Source organism: Schistocerca gregaria, chromosome 7 (assembly GCF_023897955.1).
Source record: "Schistocerca gregaria isolate iqSchGreg1 chromosome 7, iqSchGreg1.2, whole genome shotgun sequence".
Taxonomy (NCBI): Eukaryota; Metazoa; Arthropoda; class Insecta; order Orthoptera; family Acrididae; genus Schistocerca; species Schistocerca gregaria.
In genome coordinates, this window is record NC_064926.1 from 330,127,390 (window position 1) to 330,153,223 (window position 25,834).

A 25,834-nucleotide genomic window follows, 5' to 3' on the forward strand; every position below is an offset into this window, starting at 1 on the left:
CATCTAAGAGCACACTAGCGACATCTAGGGAGGATGTAGGCAAACAGATTTCTGGTAGCTACTCCACTTCAGTAACCAGTTGCAATAATGACTCTGTGGGCGATGTGGCCTAAAAAATGGTTCAAATGGCTCTATGGGTCATCAGTTCCCTAGAACTTAGAACTACTCAAACCTAACTAACCTAAGGACATCACACACATCCATGCGCGAGGCAGGATTCGAACCTGCGACCGTAGCGGTCGCGCGATCCCAGACTGTAGAGCGTAGAACGCTGTGACCTATTCTATAGCTTATTTCAGATCTATGTGACGATGCTGTGCTGATTATATTTATATGTCACTTCAGGACATGGTGTAAAAAAGGTACGTTTTATCATATTTTATCTGTACATTTCTCTGGTTGTATGATAGTATATATTCTGATACGTATTGCTGTATTATGTTGAAAAATACACTGCTCACTGGGTGTATAAATTTGTATATTGTAGATCTGAGGATGGTCATTACGGACTGATACCGGTCATCGTCTTAAGAATTGATATTGTGACCAAAGACTGGAATAAAAAACATTTGACACTATTGGATCACTCTTTGTATACGCGACTACGTCGCAGTTGGTGAAACAGTGTTTTATGTACTTTTGAATGCATTACGTTGAAGCTAAGTGAATTCGAAGGTGGGCAAATTGTTGGTGTGCATAGAGTGGGTACTTTTGTAACTAGTATGTTACAAACCGCATACAAGGAAAGCAGAGAAACGTCATTCGTGAAGTCACAACACGGAAGTAACTGAGTCTTGAGTGTTCGTAACAGACGGTCATTGAAGAGGACTGTGACGAAAAACAAGTGGACAACATTGCGGAAGTCACTGCAGAACTGAAACCGCAGTAACGAAAGGAGCTCCATAAGCAGGTATTAGCATGAAGACATAGAATTCCAAAACATCTCATCACTGATGCAAAGCCCGTACCAAGAAAATGTGGTACCGAAACCATGAAACGAGGACTGTAGGGCAATAGAAGAACCTCATTTGGTCGAATGTTGTTTCACACTCTTTCCAGCTTCTGGTAGAGTCTATGTCCCAGGAATGAGCATGACTGGAGTTCGGTGATGATTTGGGAAACCATATCGTGGTATTCCATGATCTCCATTGTTACTCTGCAATGTCGCGTTACTGCCAAGGAGTATGTGATCATTATGGCTGATCAGGTCCATCCCGTAGTACAGTGTTTGTTCTCCGAAGATGATGCTGTGTTCGAAGTCGAGAGTGCTCCTGTTCACACAGCTCCGATCGTCTAGGATTGGTTTTGTGATCACCACGATGAAGTGTCACAGCCGCCAGATCCTAACATTATTGAGCCTTTGTGGTCTACTTCGGAGAGAAGGGTCCGTGATCACTGTTCATCTACGTCATCGTTACTTGGACTGGCCCCTATCTTGCACGAAGAATGATACAAGATTCCCATAAACACAGTGCAGGACCTGTATTTATCCATTCCGAGATGACTATAAGCTGTTTTGAATACCGTTGGTTTTCCCACACCGTATTACGCTTGATAATATGTTGTGTTTTTGAAGTTTTCACATTTTTGGACACCCCCGCTACGTCGGGACTTCAATTCTCTACAGTTCTCATCCTTTATACGTCTTCTTGTTCTTTCCAACTATTTACCAATACTTCGACATCGGATATTAGTCGTACAGCGTGATCGCTATCGACCTAACATCTTCGTTTCCTGAACTGGCCACTATTTTGCAGGAAGAATGTTAGAAGATCCATGAGGGAACCGTGTTTACCACTCCGATAAGACTGGAAGTTGTTTCGAAATCCAACGGTTTTCCTACATCGTATTGGATATGGTAATGCGTTGTGTTCTGGTGTTTCCTTATTTTTGCCCAACCCGTCTAAGGTGAGCACCAAGCCACAATGGAACTACGCAGTTTTCGCATTAACAAACACTCAGAGATGAATAAGTGATAAATGCGACTTATTCTCTAGATGAAATTGGCACCTGATCTGCATTTCTGCCCAACATATGCCGGTATAACAACAACAAAATTCTTTTGGCTTTAGTGTCAACTCTGGAAGAGAATGAAAAAGTTTCACACACCACTTACATGTCGTCTCCGTGGTGGCGCTGTTACACTGGCAAGTAATGCTCTTATATAGTCGTGTATACACTCTGCACTGGCTCCTTTGTGATGCAGCTGGCACGAGATGGGCGACTACGATCTGCCAGCGATGATCGACTACGTCCTAGCTGAGACGGGCCAGTCGGACATATTCTACGCCGGCCACTCGCAAGGCACCACCTCCTTCTACGTGATGGCCTCCCTGCACCCAGAGTACAACGAGAAGATCCGCGTCATGTTCAGCCTGGCGCCAGTCGCCTACATGAACCACATGACGAGTCCGTTGCTGCAGTTCATATCGCTGTTTGTCGACCAACTGGAGGTGAGTCATCCTTCTCTCAATCTGAATAGAACACTACCGAGTATTGGTAGATCTTTTCCTACAAGTTATTATTATTAGTTATTATCCTTAAGTTCCCTAAGCACTCCGTCTTCAGGCCACAAGTGGCCTACAGGGACCATCCGATCGCCGTGTCATCCTCGTTGGAGAATGCGGAAAGGAGGGGCCTGGGGTCAGCACACCGCTCTCCCGGTCGTCATGATGGTATTCTTGACCGAAGCCGCTACTATTCGGTCGAGTAGCTCCTCAATTGGCATCTCGAGGCTGAGTGAAGCTCCCTAATTCCAAGCACTAAAAGACAAAAATCAGACATCTATCTAAATGAAAATCAAGAAAACTTAAGTGATGGGGAAAGATACAATGCCAACACAAAAGAAAACATTCCGTTTCACTGTCGCTGTGTTGCGTCATACTACAGTCACGTATCAGTAATTTATCGATCACTGAGACCACATGCTGTCTCACGCGTGCATTTATTCCTCTCTAAGTATACCAAGGAGCTTTGCTGTGCAGGACACACTAGCAGATACGAATGCATAACTACCCTTAAATATTTTTAGAGAAAAGGCACACTACAGTCGTATCATCAAAGAAATTTATTTCAAACGGCGGAACGCTTTCATTCCTTGGCCAATTTGATGGGTTTTACGATACATGGACCAAGGAATGAAAATACTCTTTTGGTTTATAGTGGACCTGAAGATTGCGTAAGTGTTGTGCCAAAACTAGTCGTTTGAAAAAAATTTCTGTAATGATGCGGCTGTGGTGGCGCATTTTCCTTACTTACATCATCGCTGCTTGCCGCGTCCATGATAATAATGGATTTCCATACGTTAAATATTTCGATACGTTGCGCCAAATAAGAATGAAGAACATCTCCAATCCTTCAGTCCCAACTGAGGTTTTTGAGAAGTTTTCCTGAAGACAAATGCCACAACTGGAAATACCTTACCAAATATTTCCAGTTTGGGATCCCGTGTTCCAATCCCCGTTTCCTGGGGTATTGCTGGGAAGAGCCGATCTTTACGATTGGCAGGGATCTCATAATCTGCCTTAATCACTAGGACCAGGTAGAAAGATAAAGAAAACAGGAAATGGCAATAAATAAACATAGCACTGTGTCGTAAGAATAAACGTCATTATTCGTGTCATAAGTGTTGTGCTAGGACTCTTAAAAACTGAACGACAGCCAGTGCACAAAAGTTGTGCTGCATGCACTGATGCCAGCAGGGCCACATTCGACCAGATCGTTAAATTTCACAGTTTATTGTTTTGTGCATGAATACTACACTCATAGTCAGCTGAGTTAGACACTTACCCAGTAGCGTACAGCGCATCGTTTCACCCCGCATCTATATCTACGTCCATAATTATACACTGCATGCCACCTTATGATGTGAGGCAGAGGGTACTTAATGCATCACTGACACTCCCTCCCACCTTTTCCCATTCCATTCACGAATGGTACGCGATAAAAATATTAATTGTAAGCCGCCGTGTAAGCTTTAATCCTTCTGATTTTACCTTCGTGACCTTTTCATCACATTCTGACGCACAACGCTTCTCCTGCAATGTCTTTCACTGGAGCTATATGAGTATATCCTGACGCTTTCGGGCTTGCTGAACAAACCTCTGACGAAACACTCTGCTCTTCTGTGTATCTTTTCCGTTTCCTCCAAGAGTTGAATGTGGTCCCAGGCCGAGGACCAGTACTCAAGTAGCACTCCAACAAGGGTTTTGTAAATCACCCCTTTTGTCGCAAAGCCTCGAGCGAATCACATTCTGGCTTCAACCTTCGTGAGGTGTCGGTTGAACATTTATCATACTCCTGAAATTGTACGAGATATGAACCGGAGACCTACACAGTGAACATGAGATCATATGAAATATAAAAGCGAAGTCGCACAACGGGTAAGTAATTAAATATCTGAATTACACAGGGATTTCCCAATTAAACATCAAAGCTGAGTACCCCAACTCATAAATGTTTTCATAAAACTACTAAATGAAATTAAAGGTCACTATAAAAATAGTATTTATTGCTAGATGCATTACTGAGTTTCTAGCCAATGAATAAACAATACAAATAATTACAAAATCGAACAACGATGCAGAAACATGTACGAAAGACCATGGGTGGATTTCAGATAAAACTGATGCAAAATCTGTGTCCACGGAAATCGCCAATGATTGCTGAATAAGTTGATAGCCTAATACAAAGACCCAGAAAAGTACTTAGAAGCATCACTTCTTTCGCCTAAGTGAAAATTCAGTGCAGCTAGCTGGCAGGAATAATTAAGAAAAATAAAACTCTGACATGAAACAAATAGCTTCCCTCATCGAGAAGTAAAGAGATGTGGCCCATGCTTACCACTCTGCTGACACTCAGGTGCAGACGATTGCTAAAATTGTGGTTTTCAACTGAATGTTGAGGTGCGACATCTGTCATCAGCTCTAAAGCGAAGACATCTCCCTCTGCAGTACCAAAGTGTAACCACCTCTTCCTGAAGGTCTAGGACGAAGAGATGTACTGTATCGTGCCCTAAGACGATGTAACTTTCTCCTCTCCTCCACAAATTGTAGCTGCTTCTGCCAGCACCGGAATCTTGCTAGCCAAAAGCAGTATACTTTCCGAGTTCCGACCTATGAAAAGTTTCTGACAAGTACATCCGTTCACCTAACGAAACTGCAGTGGTTACCCAATACTGCTCAGTTCTCTCTTAGAGTGGGGCAGTAGACAGAATTTCTCTCCCAGTACAAGTGTTTTTCGCTTCAAGTCCGCACTTGCTAGTCTCGAACACCACTACGAAATTAATTGTCGTGAGGCAGCCATGGGTCTCCTTCCAAAATTTAAACATCTACACTTGCAGCTTCCTCCGGTCCCCAACAACTATGTCCCAAGCTGAGTGCCTCGTGTTTTTCTCATCCCTTCACATACCTTATCTTTTCTAAAAGGCATTCCTTAAGCTCCTGCCACAATGAAAGTTTACAACGTGCTGGACAGCCTTGGTCTGCCACGCACACGGTGATCGTCCGGGGTCCTCGCCCCTGTCCAAAGAAACAGCACCTGGTTCCTCTCATGAACCTAACTGAATCCTGCCTTTCAGCAGAAAAATTTTTATTTCTGCGTGCCAGGCTCCCGTTGGAGTTCTTGTGTATTCTCACAACGAACAAGCCATCCCAAGTGGCAGAAAAGCACTATAACGACCTCTCACTTACAAAATTAAAGGAAAATAGTGCTACATAGATCTGCAATCATTGGTGTTAGGTTTAATTGGGTGGGTACTGTCATGCAGCGATAATAGTTTAAATGGATTGGGTATCCTCATCTGAATAATGCTTTCTTAATAAGTTTACGGAGTAGTTTTGGAAAAACTGTCCAATAAAACCTTCCTTACGATTATTTTTCATAAGTTCAAATGTTCAAATGATCCATATGCACACTCCCACGTGTTCAGTGGATCTGACTGCTTTCAGTGATTGTTCAGCTATTGTCTAATCAAACAATAACGGGTCGTTCCGCCTATTTATGGGGATATATTACATTCGTTTACACTGAAAGTCAACTGCCAGTCCCTACACCAAACATCGGTTCTCTGTAGCTCTTCTTGCATTCGCTATAGCTCTCTATTGTTGTGACTTCTCAGAGTATAACAGCATCATCTACGAACATGCTCATAGAGCTTCCGACATTATCCACTAGGTCATTCGTATAGCGTGATAGAATAGAAAGTTTTTGGAGTGAAAGACAATGATGTGTGGTTATTTTAATTAAATCTCTAGTCAGAAGTAAGAATATGAAAAAAATAATTCCCACCGTTTCGTTTTCCAACACAGAGAGGGTTGAGAAATACGTTATTTTTCGTAAATACCTCTGGGTTTCAAAAGGTGGCTGTATAAAAACTACAAGACATACAGAAAACAGATACACATTAATGGACTTAGCAGTTCTACAAGTTTGTAACTCATATTGCAGGTGCTCAGTGTGATCACCATTTGTTACATGACAAACATCAATATGCGCGCGCAATTCATTGACACATTTTGTCTGAGAAGGTACGACAGCATCTTGCTCTGCAAATTTGTTCAATGGGTTGCCTATTTACAGTTTTAAACTGATTCGATGCGACAATACGGCGCAGAGAAGAGGATAAACAAAAAAATTCGAAGACGGCATAACCTACAGGCGCATGAAATTGTTATAAGAATTCTGCAAATCATTATCAGCCTTCACTTTACTACTGGTACACTGATACATAGCAACAACACGCAGCAAATTCCTACGGGTTCTCTGATGTGTTATCGAGGAACACATATTCTCAATGGTAGCGAAATAGTTGAGTGTTCTAAGGCTGATAGTCGTGCGCCCTTACTAAACTTTGTACCGTCTCTCAAACACAGATCATATGGACGACAGGAGAGCATAAAACATACGCACTCATACAGACACCAAAAAGCGTTTCAGTAATAGTGTTTATATTTATGAGCAGATCAGCTCCCAATTTCTCAGTTTACTTTCAGCCTATAGAGTGGCACGGAATCTGAGGGAATCAAGAAAGGGAAGAAGTTGTAGAAACTACTAGCTATAACGTATAACATTCTTCCGTTGCTTACGTGAGTCCATGCCCACAACATGGATTGTCTTACGTCATGATCATCTGTGGAGAACATTCCAGCTAGGAAAAGAAATACATTCACGAGCTGACCGTACAACAAATCCGACAACAATCGTCAGTCCACAGATGGAGCCGCCAAACCGCGGGAAGTTGAGGAAGGCAAGGCAGGAAGGGAAAGACCCCCAGTAAGAAAAATGTGATAGAAAGATAAATAAGTGATTCTATGGCTAACCGTGAAGAAATAGTCTTAGAGGATTAACAAGAATGTGACGAAAATCACGAGACCAATATCCATACGAATTTAAAAAATGGATGTATTTATATATGTAGGCCTATCTAATGTGTGTGTGTATGTTCCTCATCTCCTCCTAAATCACTGGTCCAATTTCAGCCAATTCGGTACACACATCAGTTACCCTCACAATGATACTTTTCAGACGGTATGAACCACCCACTTATCAAAGGCGTAGGAGTGGGGGTGAAAAAGTAGTGTAGTCCACGTTATGCAAAGACGCATACTTTAGTCGTCCAGTATTTGAGAATGGGAGCACTTAGAGGCTTGCAACAAAAGTTTACACATAACTTCAAACGTTTAAGAAGCTTTTCCTCGCTGAATGCTCCCACAAAATGATGAAAGAAAACAAATTTATCACTTGCTACTTGTTTGCTGTCCATGCTGTAAAACTGTCACATGAAGCATGATGTTTTAATGTATTACTTCTTTACTGCTAACTGTATTCATGATACGTTTTGTAGACATTATTCACATATACCACTGAATGTACTAGAAAAATTACATCATTGTACGACACTTATGATATATGACGCCATTAACAGCGAGCTGTACGAAGAACTACTGTATCACACAAGACATTTAAATTTATTATATTGTTGCTACTAACTCTATTCGGGACATTTCTCACAGACAGTATCCAGATCTGCCGCTACATCTATCTACAAAACTATATCATTATGCGACACATAGTTCAGAAGATATGACGTTAAATACTAAGAAGCTTGAAAAACTGAAGCGTAACGTAAAACAGTTACATTTTATTGCTATGATGCTACTAATTCTGTTCGCAACCACTTTCGCATGCTGTACCCTCATATGTTGCTAAACGTAACTACAAAAATATATCATTGTACGATTCATCGTTTAGGAGATACGACGACAAATACTGAGATACTTGAAAAACGGTGGCATCATATGACGTTTTAACTTATTACTTCTTTGCAACTAACTCTATTCGTAACATATTTCGCAAACAGGAATTCACTTATGCTGCTGAATGCACCTAGAAAAATGTATCATCTTACATCACATATTGCTGCATGACATCGTAAACGCTTACAACGTGAATAACTGCCGCATCATGCATGACGTTTTAATGTATTACTTCTTGATTACGTCTTTACTACTAAGTCTATTCGCAACACATTTCACACACAGTAGGTTTCTTGGCTGAAGATCCATTGCAAGAACGGCCCAGCAGAGGTGGTCCCACAGATCCTCGATTAGGTTTAAATGGGCCGAGTTTGGCGGTCAGGAGAGTATGGTAAATTCATTCCGGTGCTGTTTGAACCATGTACGTACATTGCGAACTGTGTGGCATAATGCATTGTTCTGCTGTTTAAATGCCATTGTGTCAAGGAAAAAACAAAATGCATGTAGAAGTGAACATTGTCCCCAAGGATAGATGCATACTTTTATTGATCTATTGGGGCTTCCAGAATGACGAGATCACGCACTGATCCCCACGTAAACATTCCCCAGACCATAAAGCTTCCTTCTCTGACATGACACCCACAGGCGACTCTTACAGGGCTGTACACACCAACAGTCATCTGTCTGCGGGAGTATAAGACGTGATTCACCTCGAAAGACTACCTGTCACCACCCAGTAGACGTCAAGTTGCTTGCAAATTCCAGCCTCCGTCCCCGATTAACATCAGTTAGTATGGGTGCATGAACTACGTGCCTGCTGCAGAGGCCCATACACATCACTGTTCACTGGTCAGTCGTTGAGGTGACACTGTTGGTAGCCCCTTGGTTCACCTGGGCAGACAGTTGCTCAACAGTTGCACGTCTATTAGCCCGTACACATCTCCATAGCCATCATCTATCCCTGTCTTCTATGGCTCTTAGTGCACCGTAGTATACCCGGCGTCGCCATTAGATAGCACTGTCTCTTGCAATGCACAGTATACTTTAACCATGGCATCAGGCGAACAGCTTACAAACTTAGCCGTCTCGGAAATGCTTCCACCCTTGTCCCGGAAGCCAATGATCATGCCCATTTGGACGTCAGATAAATCGCTCCATTTTCCTTTTACAAAAACGACTGCACTGTTTCCCACGTCCGCAGACTTGCTAGTGCTGCCACCTGTCTATGAACGGTTATTGCACGTTGACATCGAACATAGGCCTTGGCAACATTAATGTGCCTGGATTGTTTATATGCTGAGAAGCTAATTAATAAAGACCTTGGAAACTTCAAAAGCATTTGTAATGGGAGAAGAAACAATAAAAACCAATAAGGACCCTGGTGATATGACTGTGCTAGCCGAAACGGAGGAAGAGCTCCAGGGTAATGATGGAGTATATTGTAAGTGTGGGTAAAGAGTTCGGAATGAAACTGAACGTTGGCAAGATCAAAGTGATGAGAACTGTAAAAGAAGACGACACGATTGATATGTGCGTAAATGAAATGGTATTAGCACAGTTACCGTCGTTTCAGTATTTAGGGAGTCTAGTAACTTCCAGGAGCTGTACAGAGGAAGTGAGACGTAGAATCTCCATGGAAAAGAGGACTTTCAGAAGACTGAAAGATTTGATATTGGCCAGAAGCATACCACTACACTAAGGAAGAAATTAGTCAAATGTTTTGTGCGGAGTTTGGTGTCTCATTGTTCTAAAACATGGACAGTCAGACAGAAAGAACAAAAATATTTCGAAAGTTTTTAAAGTCGTTATGGAAAAGAATGGAGAAAGAGAAATGGACCAACAGAGTGCAGAGATGAGGAGGCGCTGAGTGGGGTATGGCAGGACAGGAACTTCGTGAGGATGAGACAGAAGAGGAAAACATACAGAATTTCCCTCATTTACGCGCTTGCACAGCCACAGTTTGCAAATTTTTGTTCACACAAAAGTGAAATACTCATAATTTTTAGTGCATACTTCTATATGAAACTTCGTGAATTATGACATTGTAAATATAATTCTTAAATCAAATATGTACCACATTTAATTCTCAGTTTTTTGGGTGGTTGTTTTTTGCAAATGTTTCATTTCTTCGAATTGTAGTTGCTTGGAAGTTAGCTTAAGGAATGTACTTATCGTTTATGTTTCCCCCTCACCCCATCCAGAACCAAACCCTGGGTTTCACATCTGAACAGTCAGCAGAGATCCATATATGGGGGTTGTCTTCTGTACCCATAACGAGAGGTGGATCTGTATTCCACGACTGTCCCTGATAGCCAGCAAAGGAAATAACTGTACTTATATCATGGGCGACAATTGCTTACAGAGCTCAAAAGTTCCCGATGACAGGGTTCTATTATATTTTTACTGACCATTTATTGGATGCTGTAGATTCAACGTAGTGTCTTTTCAACTACAGGATACATGTCAGCTTGAATGAATAAATAAGTGTATCATCAAGAAAACAGTATTTTCAATCTAACATGCAGCATTAGAAGCTACAAAAGTCTATTTTCCGATGATGTTGTTGGATACAGGAAGTTCCAACACAAAAAATTGTAGTGAAAGTCAGGAGATCGACGTTTCGTGCAATGGAGCAACAGTTGACCCTTACCACAAACACTTATAATACGTTACCCTTAAATTGGCAGAGCGAGCCGGTATTGTAAGACCAGATGGTCCACGATCAGCTACTGTAACGATTAATGTACGTTAAATATTTTTGTAGAAACAGTAAACCGCCATTCAGTTGCAAATTGGAAGTTTTATTAAAACGCTTTTACAATGGTTTCAACGTTTATGTATATACGAGTCTCTGCCTCACGGCTTGTTGCCCTCTTATGCATTTGACTTGTATATTACACACCTCCTCCCTCCTCTGTGTCCACTTCATCAACTATATGTCTATCTTCTCCTCCGCACTTTATCTATTCAACTCCTCCTCCTCCCTCTCTTACTCCATCTCCTCTGCCCCCTCTCTCCTCTCTCCAACCATATCTTCCTCCCCCTTCCTCCGTCCACGTCCTCCTCCCCCTGTTTATCTTCTCCTCCTTCCCTTCCTTTCACACCTATCCACTACACCACTACAGCTTCCATCTGCCTCCTGCATCTCCCACTCCTCTCTCTATTTATCCCTTTCTACCCCCCCCCCCTCCCCCGCCCGCCCTATCCACACCAACCTCACCTCTCATCTCCCTTTGTTCATCTCTCCTCTTTGCATCTTAACCTTTCCAGCTGTGCCCATCTGCATGTGTACCCCTGAGAAACAGGATGATAAAGCATGGAAGCCTGCATTTCTGGGCCTTGACTACCTTTTTTCCTACTAATGCACAGGCTGCCATGCAAGGCAGGCCGATAAAGAACGCCAATACTGCTCCAGAACAACATGTCTGTTGTGCACAACAGCCATATACACTGCTGGCTGGAAAACTGTTTCCTGTTCCTGACATTTAGGCTGCTGTGGAAAGCAAGTCGATAAGACAGCCTATGTCTATTCAGCTTTGTCATGTAGGATAGACTATGTAGCAGTGGCTGAAAAACAAAATTTTTGCCCATAGCAAACCACGTTTTTGGAGCTAGGAGCCTATAAAACCCCACAGTACTGATACTCATGCAGTTTGTTGTTTGGGTGCAAACTTTTGGTGAAATCTATCCAACAGTTTGGGACCGGATCCAAGACGCACATCCTTGCATGCTGCTTTATATATACATAGGAGGGCATATAGACAGAGAGTGTCAACAAATTAATCTAAATGGAATAAGCACTCGAGCTGTCAGCCTCAGTTGTGTGTACTTTATCTGCCATATACTAATTTGAGGATATATTTGTAAAATATTCTGTTCATGAAAAATATATCCTGAAGTCAGTGGTTGATAGCTATTACGAAACTCAATTTACCATAATATCATAGCACCTCAAAATTTCACCAACAACTTCAGTTGTGTCTTGCACAATGGGTCATTATTTACATAAATATTCCAGCACTGATATTACTCTAAAAAAATTATTTTCAAGAATATTCTAGGCTTTCATTAAACGATATTTCATTTATGACTATTAAAAATGATTATTTAAAAGGCAGTACTATAAAAGCCTCACTTGCATGTATTTCAGTTGTGTCTTGCACAATGAGTCAATATCTTCACAAATATTCCAGTACCAATATTATGTTAACATCATTTTTATAGAGTATTCTAGAATTGCATTATAACGATATTTCATTCATAGTTGTTAACAGTGACTATTTAAAAGACAATACCACAAAAGCCTCACTTACCTGTACTTTCTTTGACTGCAGTTTCTCGCCGGCTTAATAGGCATGAACGAGTTTCTGCCGAACAGTGAACTGATGCAGCTGGTGGGAGATATAATGTGCCAAGATGGAGCCTTCACGCAGGACATATGCAGCAACGTAATTTTCCTTCTTGGAGGCTACAATGAGGCTGAGTTGAACACGGTGAGTTCTAATGTGACACCTTGACCTCAACCACACTAGCTATGAAAACGAGGTCAGTCATGTATTAATGTGTCAAAACTTTGCAGTATTCACTTTGGGAATGGCTACATCATACCCAACTGCAAGATAGGAGGAAGGGCAGTTTATTGCAGATCGAATTCAATAGCTATCTGCAGTGCGGTTACACTCTTAGGTAAAGACTTGACTACGAAGCTATGCTGTCAGTTATACGAATATTTATGCCCTAGAAAACAAATTGGGAATGCGATGTGACCACAAATGTTTAGCTAAATAGTAGTGGCATGTACACTTACTTAATTCGGCACAACAAAAATTAATTTTGCATAGCTAGATATTTAAAAATTGAACAAGAGGTAATCATTCATCAAGAACTTGTCGAAAAGTTGTATAACGTGTATGCCTTGAGGTTATAGCAAAAAATAATGCTATGAAGATGACGCCTTCTACCTGTAATCACTGAATTTGGAAAGAATTTTTATTCTAAACGTCATTTCACCATATAGACCAGAATATATAAAGTGGTAGGGAGTGCGAGGAGAGCGTTTAGGTGCTAGACCACTAAAATCTTGATTAAGTGTAACAAACTTTATTTACAAAAACACAAACGGCAATTTTAGGCAACGTATAAATATCAAAATTTTGTGGAAGCTTTTCCCAAAATATGATTTAATCGTCCAAACTTTAACAATATAGACGTTACAAGACATACGTAACTGTTTGAATTAATTCAGAAGTTGTTACAACTGTGAACTACCCAACACACAGGCGATTTCAGGCAATTACCGGAACATGTGAATAGCTTTAGACAAGTGATTACCAAAGTGGCGACGGGGCCCATTAAAAGCAGACATTTTTTTAACTGGTCACATAAAATTTTAAAGAGAATGAAATGATTTTTTTAATAATCCACCACGTAGAATTTTAAAGCAGACCGAAAACAAAACAATTATGCTCACAATTGTTTTACAACAGGCAAAAAGTAGCAAATGATGAAATTAGTCTTTTAAAATAAACAGCGACACAACTCTTTTTGCAGCTGTGGTATGATTAATGGTGGAACTAATCACACCCCAAAAAGCTTATTTAAATAGCCAAAAGAGCAAGTAGTGGTATTCAGCCTAACAGTTCCACCATATTAGGTGGTCTTTAACAAGAATATTTACATGAGAAAACCGCTTCCAGTGGCACTGACAAAGTAAGTAACCGTTAACCTTCACCTCAAGGAATACACAAACTAGTACTATAATGCCAAAATGAACTCTACACACGTCAATATGTACAGAAGCCTTACAAAGCTTTAGAAGAGGGAATAACACTTATGCTTCGTAACCTAAAGATAGTAATGAGCCTAATTCAGGTTTACCAAGAGACAATTCAGGACAGATGCCTTAATTTGAATCAACAGTGGGCGCGATCAGTGCCATGCTTGTGCCAACCTCTAATCCCTAAAAATTTTAAGACATAGGGATGTGATATATTGTGAGATCGTTAGCAGTGAAAGACAACCGTGAACTAGATGAGGCGTTACAAATGCTAACATCATCATCCACACATGTAGATTAAAGGAACAGGGTGATTCTGATAGACGTTAAAAAAAACCCGAAGCGACTTAGTTGACGCTGAGACAAGTACTTTAATATGAGACACACGGGGCAGCAAATGTACGGAAATACCCTAAAATGGCTACCAGGTGTTGAATATGTGACGTCACTACATGACGTACCTCGTCACGCGTGCAGCGCTTGAGCCTATCAGCCTGTGTCGCGCGTGATCATCCGAACCCAATTGAAGTATTCGAGTCGGTGTGGCCCCGGATCTACGAGCACGACCTTACCGCGTGGGCATCAGGGTTCGAGTCTTGCGTCTGTCAGACAATATTTTTTTCATTGCGTTAGGTAATTATGTGTTCACATCGAGGTAAGACTCATTATTTTATTCATCTGTTTAGCTGTCTCCATTAGTTTATTGCAAAGCACAGTACAACAAAAACCTACCGTAGCGAGCAACAATTAAATGAGTATCAGCTTCCGGATTCAGCCTTTACCAGTAAAAGATCTACGTTTACTTTACTAAATAAAATCTGTAAACAAAGAAAGGAGGGACAAAAAGAAAAAAAACTCAAAATAAGAACAGCCTTAGCTGGGTTACATCAAGTGACGTCACATGTTCAACATCTGTCATCCATTTTTGAGGCATTTCTCGACATTGCGGCCCCATGTGGCTTACATTAAATTAGTTGTCTCAGTGTCATCTAAGTCGCTAACCGTTAATCAGAATCACCCTGTATATCTCGTATTGATATAATAGTTCTTCGATTGTTTCTGGAATCCATAGTCAGTCAGTGAATGTAATTTTCCCCTATTAAGTGAAACTTTTAGTTTAGGTGAGACATGTATGTGCCTTTGGACTTAACCTGAAATAAACTGAGAGACTGTTTCACTACGATAGGTTCTAGGAAGTGTGAAATAAAGACAATGAGGAATATTACTGAACATCGTCACATTTTCTCCTGATCCGTTACATATCCATTCCTTCAACTGAAACTTCAGCTGTATTCTTTTCAGCCATCTTCCACGTGAACTAATAGACTCGGGTAAGGCGTACGATGTAACGTACGATGTATCTTTCATCGTGCAGGGTACAGTGGCTTGCGAGGTATTACGAAAATTTAATACGTTACGAATGCCATGTTAGAGGATGGTGAGTGGATTGGGTCTGGACGCAAGTTTAGAAATGGCCAGATAAATACAATAATGTCTACAGTTCGGTTGTACCAGCATCGCCAACTATGTAACGCTTTGTGTCAGATATTAAACGGATTTGATTTTGTACGAATTATTTCAGACGAGCGTAAATATGTATCAGGACGAAACCGTTTAAAATTTTGAAAGAAAAGAAGCAGATTGCCCTAAATGAAACTATATATATATACATATAAAGAATCTGTGTGTTCCCTCGGACATGTCCGAAAGAACAGATACCATCTTCATATATACATAGTTAAGGCTCACCGGCCATTTGACAATCTTCTTCTGTGCGGATGCACAAAAAGCCCCCAACTCTTACGGGAATCGGCAGTAAAGCCTCGAGTAATGAGTATGATGGGCAAGGGCCCTATGAATATAGTGCGGGACAATAAGTTGCGAATGTGGGTCTCACGGGAGGCGTGCTAGAGTTAAGTCCCTGGAGTCGCACTATCCTCTGTGTCCTCGGCGGCGCAGATGGATGCCTGCACGGTAGCTCAGCGTGTTCGGTCAGAGAGCTGGTTAGCCTCTGTAACAAAAAAAAAAAAAACTGAGCAGAAGGATCAACAAACGAATTTGACCGGATGTCATGTGATGTCCGCAACGATCAAACGCAACGACCAACAAATAAATAAATAAAAGATGGTTAGAGCGTCTGCCATGTGAGCAGGTTATCTGGGGCTCGAGTCCCGATCGGGGCACACATTTTCAGTAGTCCCCGTTGATTTATATCAACGCCTGTATGCAGCTAAGGGTATTCATTTCATTGTAATTGCTTTCTAAATAAAACTATCAGAAGGTATTCTCAAGTTTTCGTGAACAGTACATTGATACCATCAATTGTTGTTGCAGACCATGCTGCCAGTGATCATGGCTCATACTCCAGCGGGATCGTCCAGCAAACAGCTCATCCACTACGGACAGGAGATACGGAGTGGTGAGTACTGTGCATGAGGGGCAAAGATCTTGTCACTGCCCGTGTACATACGAACGCTTACCCTGGTGAGCATTAAATAAAAGAACAATAACCCACGGTTTCGTAAATGACATCGTGATTGCCCTTTACAGTAAAATAATCTGTACTGCAGAGTGTGACAGATCCAGTTAAGCAGTTTTGAGGTGTTATAAAAAACAAATTGGGGAATATAGAGACAATATGATTTTATTTTCAAAGTTAGTAGTTCATATCGCTTTATATTCATTCAGTGTTCAAAATGACCACCTCACGACGGCGGTCGCTAGCAGAAATACAATTTTGGAGATGATCTCAAAAGTTCTGAACAGCTCGTTCATACATGTCACACTCTACAGGGTCCACTTATTCAACGATCCGCTCTGGTAGAGCGTGAGAGCGACGATTAAACACATGCCCTTCAGCATCCCAGAGAAATAAGTCACAAATGCTCAAGTTTGGTGACCGCTTAAGCCACCCCAAAGAGACCACACATCATAGAAATATTTGTCTCTGTATGGGGCGCTCAACACGAGGTCATCGTCACCTATACTCAACTTCCTCAAAGAAGTACGGGCCTATCACGCCGTCATACTGCACACCACACCGTTAGTTTAATTTGAAGGTCATTTTCAATGCGGTAGCGACAATTTTGTTTATTCACAATTCCACTGACGTGGGAATGTGATTGTCACTATTAAAGAAAACTGCCTTCGGAGGAATCTGTGCAAGCATTATCCCAGATTTCGGCGGGTGGCGTAGTCTGCAGGGATCCATTCTTGAACGATCATTCTTTTGAAGGGATACAAATTAAAATCTAAATCCAGAATCCTTCTCGAACTACAATCTGAAATCCCCAGTGCAACAACATGCCTTTGACGGGAACGTCTCGGCGTTTGGTCAACTGCGGCTCCCACCAGCTGCACATTTTCTTGTAATCTTATGGATCGGCGTTGGCCATGTGTATCTCTTCTTTACAAGGGAAACTCCCCAGCGCTCCCTCCTCAGGTTTAGTGGCAAGATGGCCAAGTGGATAACCTGTCGATAACTTAACACACTTCAAGCAAGGAAGAAGGAATATTGGAGTCTGAAAAAAAAAATAGAAAAAGGGAACACTCCAAGTTTAACAAGTGCAGTAGTAAACAATCCACTACAGTTCAAAAGGAACAATGAAGTACATAATCAAAATACTTGAAGGAAACATATTCATTATTCCACATTAAGGTTGTCTTTAGCAGAAAAAAGGATGCATAATACTGCAACAAAAATTTTTGATCATTGGCCCAGTGACATAAAATGTCTGTCAGACAGCAAAGTGAAATGTGAAAATAAACAGAGAAAGTATCTCATTGACAACTTCTATTCTGCAGAAGATTTTCTGTTATTGTAATGTATCAAAGATGGTGGGTAGGAATTACTAACTCACATCAGTATATCTTTTTTCTTTTTGTAATAAAATATAAAATAAAAAGCTTAAATTCTCAGAGTGTAACTGTATTTAAAAATTAATATGCGATGTGAACGTAAAATGACTGTTCCACATCATTACGATCTATCGTGCAAAATAATCTATGGAACATGTAACTAAGTAACAAACTCTGGCGACGGTGTCGCCAATGCGTGTAACCAGCCCCTGACTCGAGAGCGACCGTCGTAGAGTCATTCATGTGGCACCCACAGTACATAGTGGAGAGGAGCGTTTAGCGAAGTAGCTGCGTTCAATCTGGCCAAAGAGAGCTTCTCATTAGCTGCCTTCTTGTGAATTTTAATCAAATAATTAACGGCTAATGCTATCAAGCTGAAACTTTAGGACAGCGACTCCTGTACCTGGGAAAGTTATTGAAGGCTCTCCTTTCTCACTCCAACGTAATTAAACATACAAAATAAGCTCCTAAATTTTTGATAAATCTAATCTAGTTAGTAAATCAAACATTAAATTACATGACTAAAGTCCTTTAATTATTACAGATTAAATGACATGATTATTTGTGGAAAGTTCTCGATGTTTTGAGTTGCTATGTGGTTACGCATATAATTCTCCCAGACAAAACTTTGCCATGCTTTTTCTACTCAATTACGATTCCAGCCACTCATTGTCAATCCCAGGATTGGAATTAAGTTCAGCTGTTCACAACAATACAGTTTCTACGGTGTTCTTCGTTGCAGTAAGGCTGTAGTAAGTCGTTTGAAATGCTGTCATTTGAAAAGGTAGGTTCTTGGCCTACGTTGAAAAGACGAGAATGCTACTAATTCAGCCAGGCCTGTTTTCCACGATTTCTCGATCTATCTAAGATTTCCACTATTTGTATTTTAATGAACAGAAGGCGACAAGAAATGTACTAATAAGTAGTTTGCCAGCTTTGCAAATAGTATCAAAATAAACTATGATCATCTCCATTTTCACATAGTGTTGCACGTTATCTTGTTCTTACCGGGGATGGTATTCTTTGCAGGACACTTCCGGCAGTACGATCATGGCATGATCGGCAACACGCTGGAGTACGGTAGCATCTCACCCCCAGACTACGATCTAAGCAAGGTCACCGCCAAGGTGGTGCTGCACTATAGTAACAACGACTGGTGCGCCGGTGTCAAGGTAAGAGATGAATGTCTGGGTTAGATCTACAACACTATCCTGAAAAATACTATCAGGATATCCACCGAGTCTCAAAGTTTCCCAGTCTTACTTAAGAGTCACTAATAAGTAGTGGTGGCAATGCGTGTTGCTTTCCAATGCAACGTTCAAGCGGAGGTGATGTGCTGTTGTCTCAATCATTTGTTGTTGAAGCGATTTTCAGTCTGAATACTGATTTAATGCAGTTCTTCACGTTAGTACAGTCTGTCTAGGTGACTTCATTTTTGGATCACTGCTGCAACCTACATCCAATTAAATCTGCTTACTGTTTTCAAGCATTGATGTTTCTCTATTATTTTAACTCTTCTCCCACTCACACACACTCCTCCCTTCCTCTGTTTCACTCTTTACCAAATTGACGATTCGTTGATCCTCTGGATGTGTCTCGTCAGTCTAGACATAATTTTGGTCAAACTGTGCTATAAATCTCTTTTTGCCCTAATTCCAAACAGTACTTCTTCATTAATTATTCGATCTACCCATATGCAACACCATATTTCAAAACCGTCTATTCTCATTTTGTTCGAACAATTTACTTCCACGTTCCACTTCGTCTTCAGACCTAACACTAAATTTTTGTTATATGCGAATTAAGAATTTTTATAAATATTCTCGCTATTGCTAGTATGCATTTTGTACACTCTCTACTTCAACTGTAGTCATTTTGTTTTACTGTGTAAGATTTCTAGCTTATTTTTGGTATTCAATGAAAGTGATGTGAGGTTTCTTTTCATTCGATGTGTCATACTTCATGTCTCTACTCTGGATGTCTTTCAAAGAGAAGTCTTCAGTGATCGATATGTTACGCCACAAATGTTCTGAGTACAAGCAATGTGATCTTCCGTTGTCATTAGCAGTGTCGTTGCCAGCAGCATTCAGTGAGAAGTAAGAAAGGAAGTCGGATGTTGATCACGCTACTGAGTGATCTGGAAACAATTCGCAGATCACAGATCTACAAATGCAGAGGATTCTGAATTTTGGTAATATCATTTAGTAAAGATTGCTTTCAGATGTGAGAAGATTTTCAAGTAGTGTTGCCACTCCGTTGCTTGCTCACGCGTAATTCATCATGAGTTTGGCAACGGCAAATGACCTCAGATGTTAAGTCCCATAGTTCTCAGAGCCATTTGCACCAATAAAAACATGCACCATGGTCGGCTTTCTAACTCAGGTCTCCCGTTCATTACGCAGACCACTACGCCAACTCGGCACAGTGGCTTTGCACAACTGCACGGACTACCGTAGCAAGCCTCCCTGCTCAATCCAAATTCCCATTCGAGCCTCAGCTCACTAAGTACAGCCCGTACACTCGAACAGCATTGCAGAGACTCTCAAACGGTTTTCGAATAGCACCTCAGCATCGAACGAAATGGATGATCCCGCCTGACACCCATGCAAAGAAAGGTGCATTAATCAATTGAAATTGTATAGTTCAAGAGACCTTTCAAGTCACAAACATCTCTGAGGTATATATGCAGACTGAAGTCACAAAATCCTAGTGAGCAGGAAACTCAGATTCTTACCCCAGGCTACGTACAAATTTTTATTTGTCACCTCCTTCTGGATATATACTGCGTAGTTATACTCGCAACTTCACGAATCCTGCAATCAGGAACTGAATTCTTTATTGCTGGAACGTAAGTCAGTTGATTGCGGCTTTCTCTGCAAAAACCACTTGTCTCAGTCCTTGACGAGGACAGTTTGCCCTTTAACGCAGCGTTTTGAGTGTTAGTCACCGAAATCAATAATAATGTTAATGAGATTTACCCAGGAAAATAAAATAAATTATATTTCACTTCATAAATTGAAATGTCTTTTCTTGCTCCAATCTAAACTTGTGACTGTTTGAGAAGAAACGTAGATTTCGACAGTAAAAACGAATAACTATAAATACGAGGACAATCCCAAAAGTAAGGTCTCCTATTTTTTATGAGTACGTAGACCTATTTATTTCTACAATGGTTTACATCAGTTTACAGCTTGAACATTTAGCTATTTTTCGACATGATCTCTATTTCTGTCGAGCCATTTTTGTAGACGCTGAGGCGGTTTTTGTATGCCCACGTCATACCAGCTCGCCGCCATGGTTTTCAGAAAGTTATGAATCTCTTCTTTCACTTCGTCGTCGGAGCTGAATCGCTTTCCGGCCAAATGTTCTTTTAACCTAGGGAACAGGTGGTAGTCACTGGGCGCCAAGTCAGGACTATAGGGTGGGTGGGTGATTATGTTCCACTGAAACTGTTGCAGGAGAGCAGCGGTTTACCGAGCGATGTGCGGGCGAGCGTTGTCGTGGAGAATATGTACGCCCTTGCTCAACATTGCCCTTTTCCGGTTCTGAATTGCCAGTCTGAGTTTTTTCAGAGTCTCACAGTACCTGTCAGCGTTAATTGTGGTCCCAGTGGTCATAAAGTCGACCAAAAATGCACCTTTACGATCCCAAAAAACGGTTGTCATGACTTTACCGGCAGACTGTGTTTGTTTGATTTTCCGCGGCTTTGACGAAGAAGGATGCCGCCACTGGCGTGATTGTTGCTTGGTCTCAGCTGTAAAGTGGTATGCCCAGGTTTCGTCAACCGTGACAATTGAGTCCAGAAAGTTGTCCTGTTTGGCTGCAAGGCGATGAAGAAATGCGCGGGAAGCATCAACTCGTTTCCGCATGTGGTCCTCAGTCCAAGCGTGGCACCCGTCTTGCGCACACCTTCCGCTAATTCAATGTTTCCGTTAAAATTCTGTGATCGGTGCTTCGGGAAACCTCAGGAATGGAAGTGCAGAGATCATACAGGTTGATCCGCCGATATTCACGCATGCTTTCCTCAACCTTCGACACTGTCTCCTCAGAAACTGACGGTCTCCCGCTCCTTCATTCGTCGTGAATTTCGGTCCGACCAGCTGCAAACTCTCTACAACACTTACGAACATGCACGACTCATCAACACTTCCGTCAATTGTCGATGGATTTCAATCGGCGCAGTGCCCTTTGCTTGCAAAAGCCGAATAACTGCGCGCAATTCGCACTTGACGGTAACATCCAACAGGAGCTCCATTCTCAACAGCTGCCAACTGCCACACTGTTGTGTACATAGTTCCGCGTAGTCAGCGTGTACACAACTTTCCCACTAGAGCGCGCCCCGCTTATCACAACAGTGCAGGCGCAACGATCGTCCATCTCAGAACTAAGAGATGGCGCTGCCTTAGAGACGGACCAAATTCTGCTTCCGCCGATCCATGTATTAATATGTAATGCAGCCAATGAGATTGCTGCTAACGTAGATACTTTTCTCCTCGTGGATCACGCTCGCGCAGTGATACCTGAACGCACAAGGTATTATAACGAGTGTACAGACCTCCGATTACTGAGTTCGCATTTGTCTGCACCAGTCTGTACCAGTCTACATTAGTCTGTACCAGTCTATAGTCAAGTTTCAGTCTGTGCCTAGTAAGATTATCATATTAATGTACTGAAGATAAATGTATAGACACTTTTGTCAAGTATCAGAGATATGTGAGAATAAGATTAACATACCAATACCAAGGGAACTTCAGATTGTCAATTGTAAATAGCATCTAGAACCAAGTTAAGTAATTTTATGCTTGTTATTATTTTAATAAATGTGTGAAAATTAATCAAGTTCTGTTTAAAGTTGGTCACCGTCAATCTGCTACTGTAAGTGCATTTCTATCGTCTGACCTAACGTCAGAAGATAAACACGCCACAATAAGACCACGAGACATATTGCTGACATTTGCTTACTTCGTTAGAGCGACAAGTCAAATAATCTGATGGTGTGTGTATGGAAGGTCTTATAGTACGCACACCATACACACAAACAGAGTTCTGTACTTATAAAAAAATAGGAGACCTTACTTTTGAGATTACCCTCATAGTACTACATTAACGTAAAAATTATGATGTGAACTCTTAGCATAATGGGAAATAAAATGAAAACGGAATATGCACCACAACGGGACCATTTAATCACCACACGTGTTAAGAGATTCAGCCCACTGGGAGACGAGATGATCACTTCCTCTTTTGGTAGGACGCGGATCGACAACTGCACGCCACTTACACATCCTCGTACCACTGAAATCTACGTCTATATAGCTCTTCCTTCACGTCGCCAAAGTGTGGAAATCACACGGTGGGAGATCCTGACTGTACGGAGGACGCTACATTGTTCCCCAACATCGCTGAAGCGTAGTATTCATTTGATTGGCACTGTGCAGGAGGGAGTTATAGTGCAACAGGAAGATTCCTTGTGACAGGAAGGCACTGCAACATCGATTTGGTTGGGAAACACAGCAGAATCCTCTGTACTGCCCGGATCTTTCACCGTGTGATTTTCACATTTCGGTTTTATTAGTAAGCGAAATCGCAAAGGCGAGTGTGGTTGTAGATCCGTCAGCGGCCAAATATGTTCTATGAAACAGGAACTGATCGTCTTCCAGTGGGATAAATCTCTTAACGCGTGTGGTTACTAATTTTGAATGGAACCATCCATGGTCCCGTTGTGGTGGGTGTTTGGTTTTCATTTGCCGCCCATATAAATGTCACACTGGGATGTAAACAAATTGGCAGCATGAAAAATGCTTCTCAAGTTATAAAACGAATATTTAGATGGCTACTGCAGATACTGGCCACACCAACAAATGACAAAACAAACGACTTATTACCTGTGTAATTTAAGTAATGAAAGTGAAAACAGTGAAATTAAAATTATGTCATAACATCAAAGGACAGATGCTCATGGTTTGGTTCAGGAATCCGTTGCCTCTTACACATGTCGTAATTTTGAGTTATGACGACGCAATGTAGATGTTAAAGTGGCGCGCATAGTATTTATGATTCTACGTTAAAGTGTATTCCTACATTACAATAAGTTGGTTAGCTCACTAGAGGAAAGAAACCAATTTTTAGTTCCAGTACATAATATTCAAAGCTAACTTATTTAATTTTTTTAATACGAAATTTGTTTGTTGTTGTTGTGGTCATCAGTCCTGAGACTGGTTTGATGCAGCTCTCCATGCTACTCTATCCTGTGCAAGCTTCTTCATCTCCCAGTACCTACTGCAACCTACATCCTTCTGAATCTGCTTGGTGTATTCATCTCTTGGTCTCCCTCTACGATTTTTACCCTTCACGCTGCCCTCCAATACTAAATAGGTGATCCCTTGATGCCTCAGAACATGTCCTACCAACCGATCCCTTCTTCTAGTCAAATTGTGACACAAACTTCTCTTCTCCCCAATCCTATTCATCACCTCCTCGTTAATTATGTGATCTACCCATTTAATCTTCAGCATTCTTCTGTAGCACCACACTTCGATAGCTTCTATTCCCTTCTTGTCTAAAATATTTATCGTCCATGTTTCACTTCCATACATGGCTACACTGCACAGAAATACTTTCAGAAAAGGCTTCCTGGCACTAAAATCTATACTCGATGTTAACAGACTTCCCTTCTTCAGGAAAGCCTTCCTTGCCATTGCCAGTCTACATTTTACATTCTCTCTACTTCTACCATTATCAGTTATTTTTCTCCCCACATAACAAAGCTCATCTACTATTTTAAGTGTCTCATTTCCTAATCTAATTCCCTCAGCATCACCCAACTTCATTCGACTACATTCCATTATCCTCGTTTTGCTTTTGTTGATGTTAATCTTATACCCTCCTTTGAAGACACTGTCCATTCCGTTCAACTGCTATTCCAAGTCCTTCGCTGTCTCTGACAGAATTACAATGTCATCGGCGAACCTCAAAGTTTTTATTTCTTCTCCATGGACTTTAATACCTACTCCGAATTTTTCTTTTGTTTCCCTCACTGCTTGCTGAATGTACAGATTGAATAACATCAGGGAGAGGCTACAGCCCTGTCTCACTTCCTTCCCAACCACTGCTTCCCTTTCGTGCCCCTCAACTCTTACAACTGTCATTTGGTTTCTATACAAATTGTAAATAGCCTTTCGCTCCCTATATTTTACCACTGCCACCTTCAGAATTTTTGAGATAAAATAATGAAAGAACTGCTGTCAGCTTTGTTCTAAGACAAGAAAATCATACATACGGTAAACAGCACGCATAATCTTAGAAGATGTTAACAATGTAAGTCAAAGAAATGTATGAAAACAGAGGAATTTTGGTCAAATGCGAAGTGCGTGCAGCTGATGAGACGTGTGTGGCTGTTTTCAGGACGTGGACAGACTGTACGAGGAGCTGCCCAATTGTATAGGCCGCTTCCTCGTGGCCGAGGACTCGTTCAGCCACCTGGACTTCATGTGGGCGATTCACGCCAAGGAGCTGGTCTACGACAAGGTCGTCTCCCTCATGAACCAGTATCTGTGACGTCGTACGGTCGTCGTGAGGCACGCGTAGCCTCCAGAAGCAAACAAAAAGTATCTCAGGACATTCCTGGAAAACTGTAAAGCTATGAATTGACGTGAAAACTAAGAATAAAGAAGTTCTGCCTATAAATTTCTTCTGTAATCCTGTCCTTGTTCACTTCTATGTGTAATGATCGCTAGCTGATATTTTGTGCCTGTCTGAGTAGTATTTAAACACAGGAACAGAAATGGTAAAGACTGACGATTATAAATGAGCAGCTTTTTCTACCAGGGGCAATAAGGAAAACCCGAGAGAGGTGCTCTCGCATTTTCTAGGACTACAGTTAAGACCAGTGTGGGACCATCCCAATTTAGGTTTTTCATTATTTCCCTAAAACTATTCAGGCAAA

At 41.3% G+C, this 25,834-nt stretch overlaps 1 protein-coding gene across 1 annotated transcript in view; it reads left to right on the forward strand.

Annotated features, from left to right (window-relative positions):
• Nucleotides 1-25,575, forward strand: part of LOC126281824 (lipase 3-like) — a 71,587-nt gene extending 46,012 nt beyond the window's left edge. Inside the window, exons 4-8 of the mRNA XM_049981052.1 lie at nucleotides 2,207-2,453; nucleotides 12,590-12,748; nucleotides 16,366-16,450; nucleotides 18,919-19,061; nucleotides 25,294-25,575. Of these exons, the coding sequence (XP_049837009.1) occupies nucleotides 2,207-2,453; nucleotides 12,590-12,748; nucleotides 16,366-16,450; nucleotides 18,919-19,061; nucleotides 25,294-25,446 (787 nt within the window). The 3' untranslated portion in view covers nucleotides 25,447-25,575. The remainder of the gene's footprint in view (nucleotides 1-2,206; nucleotides 2,454-12,589; nucleotides 12,749-16,365; nucleotides 16,451-18,918; nucleotides 19,062-25,293) is intronic.
• The last annotated feature ends 259 nt before the right edge of the window (nucleotides 25,576-25,834 follow it).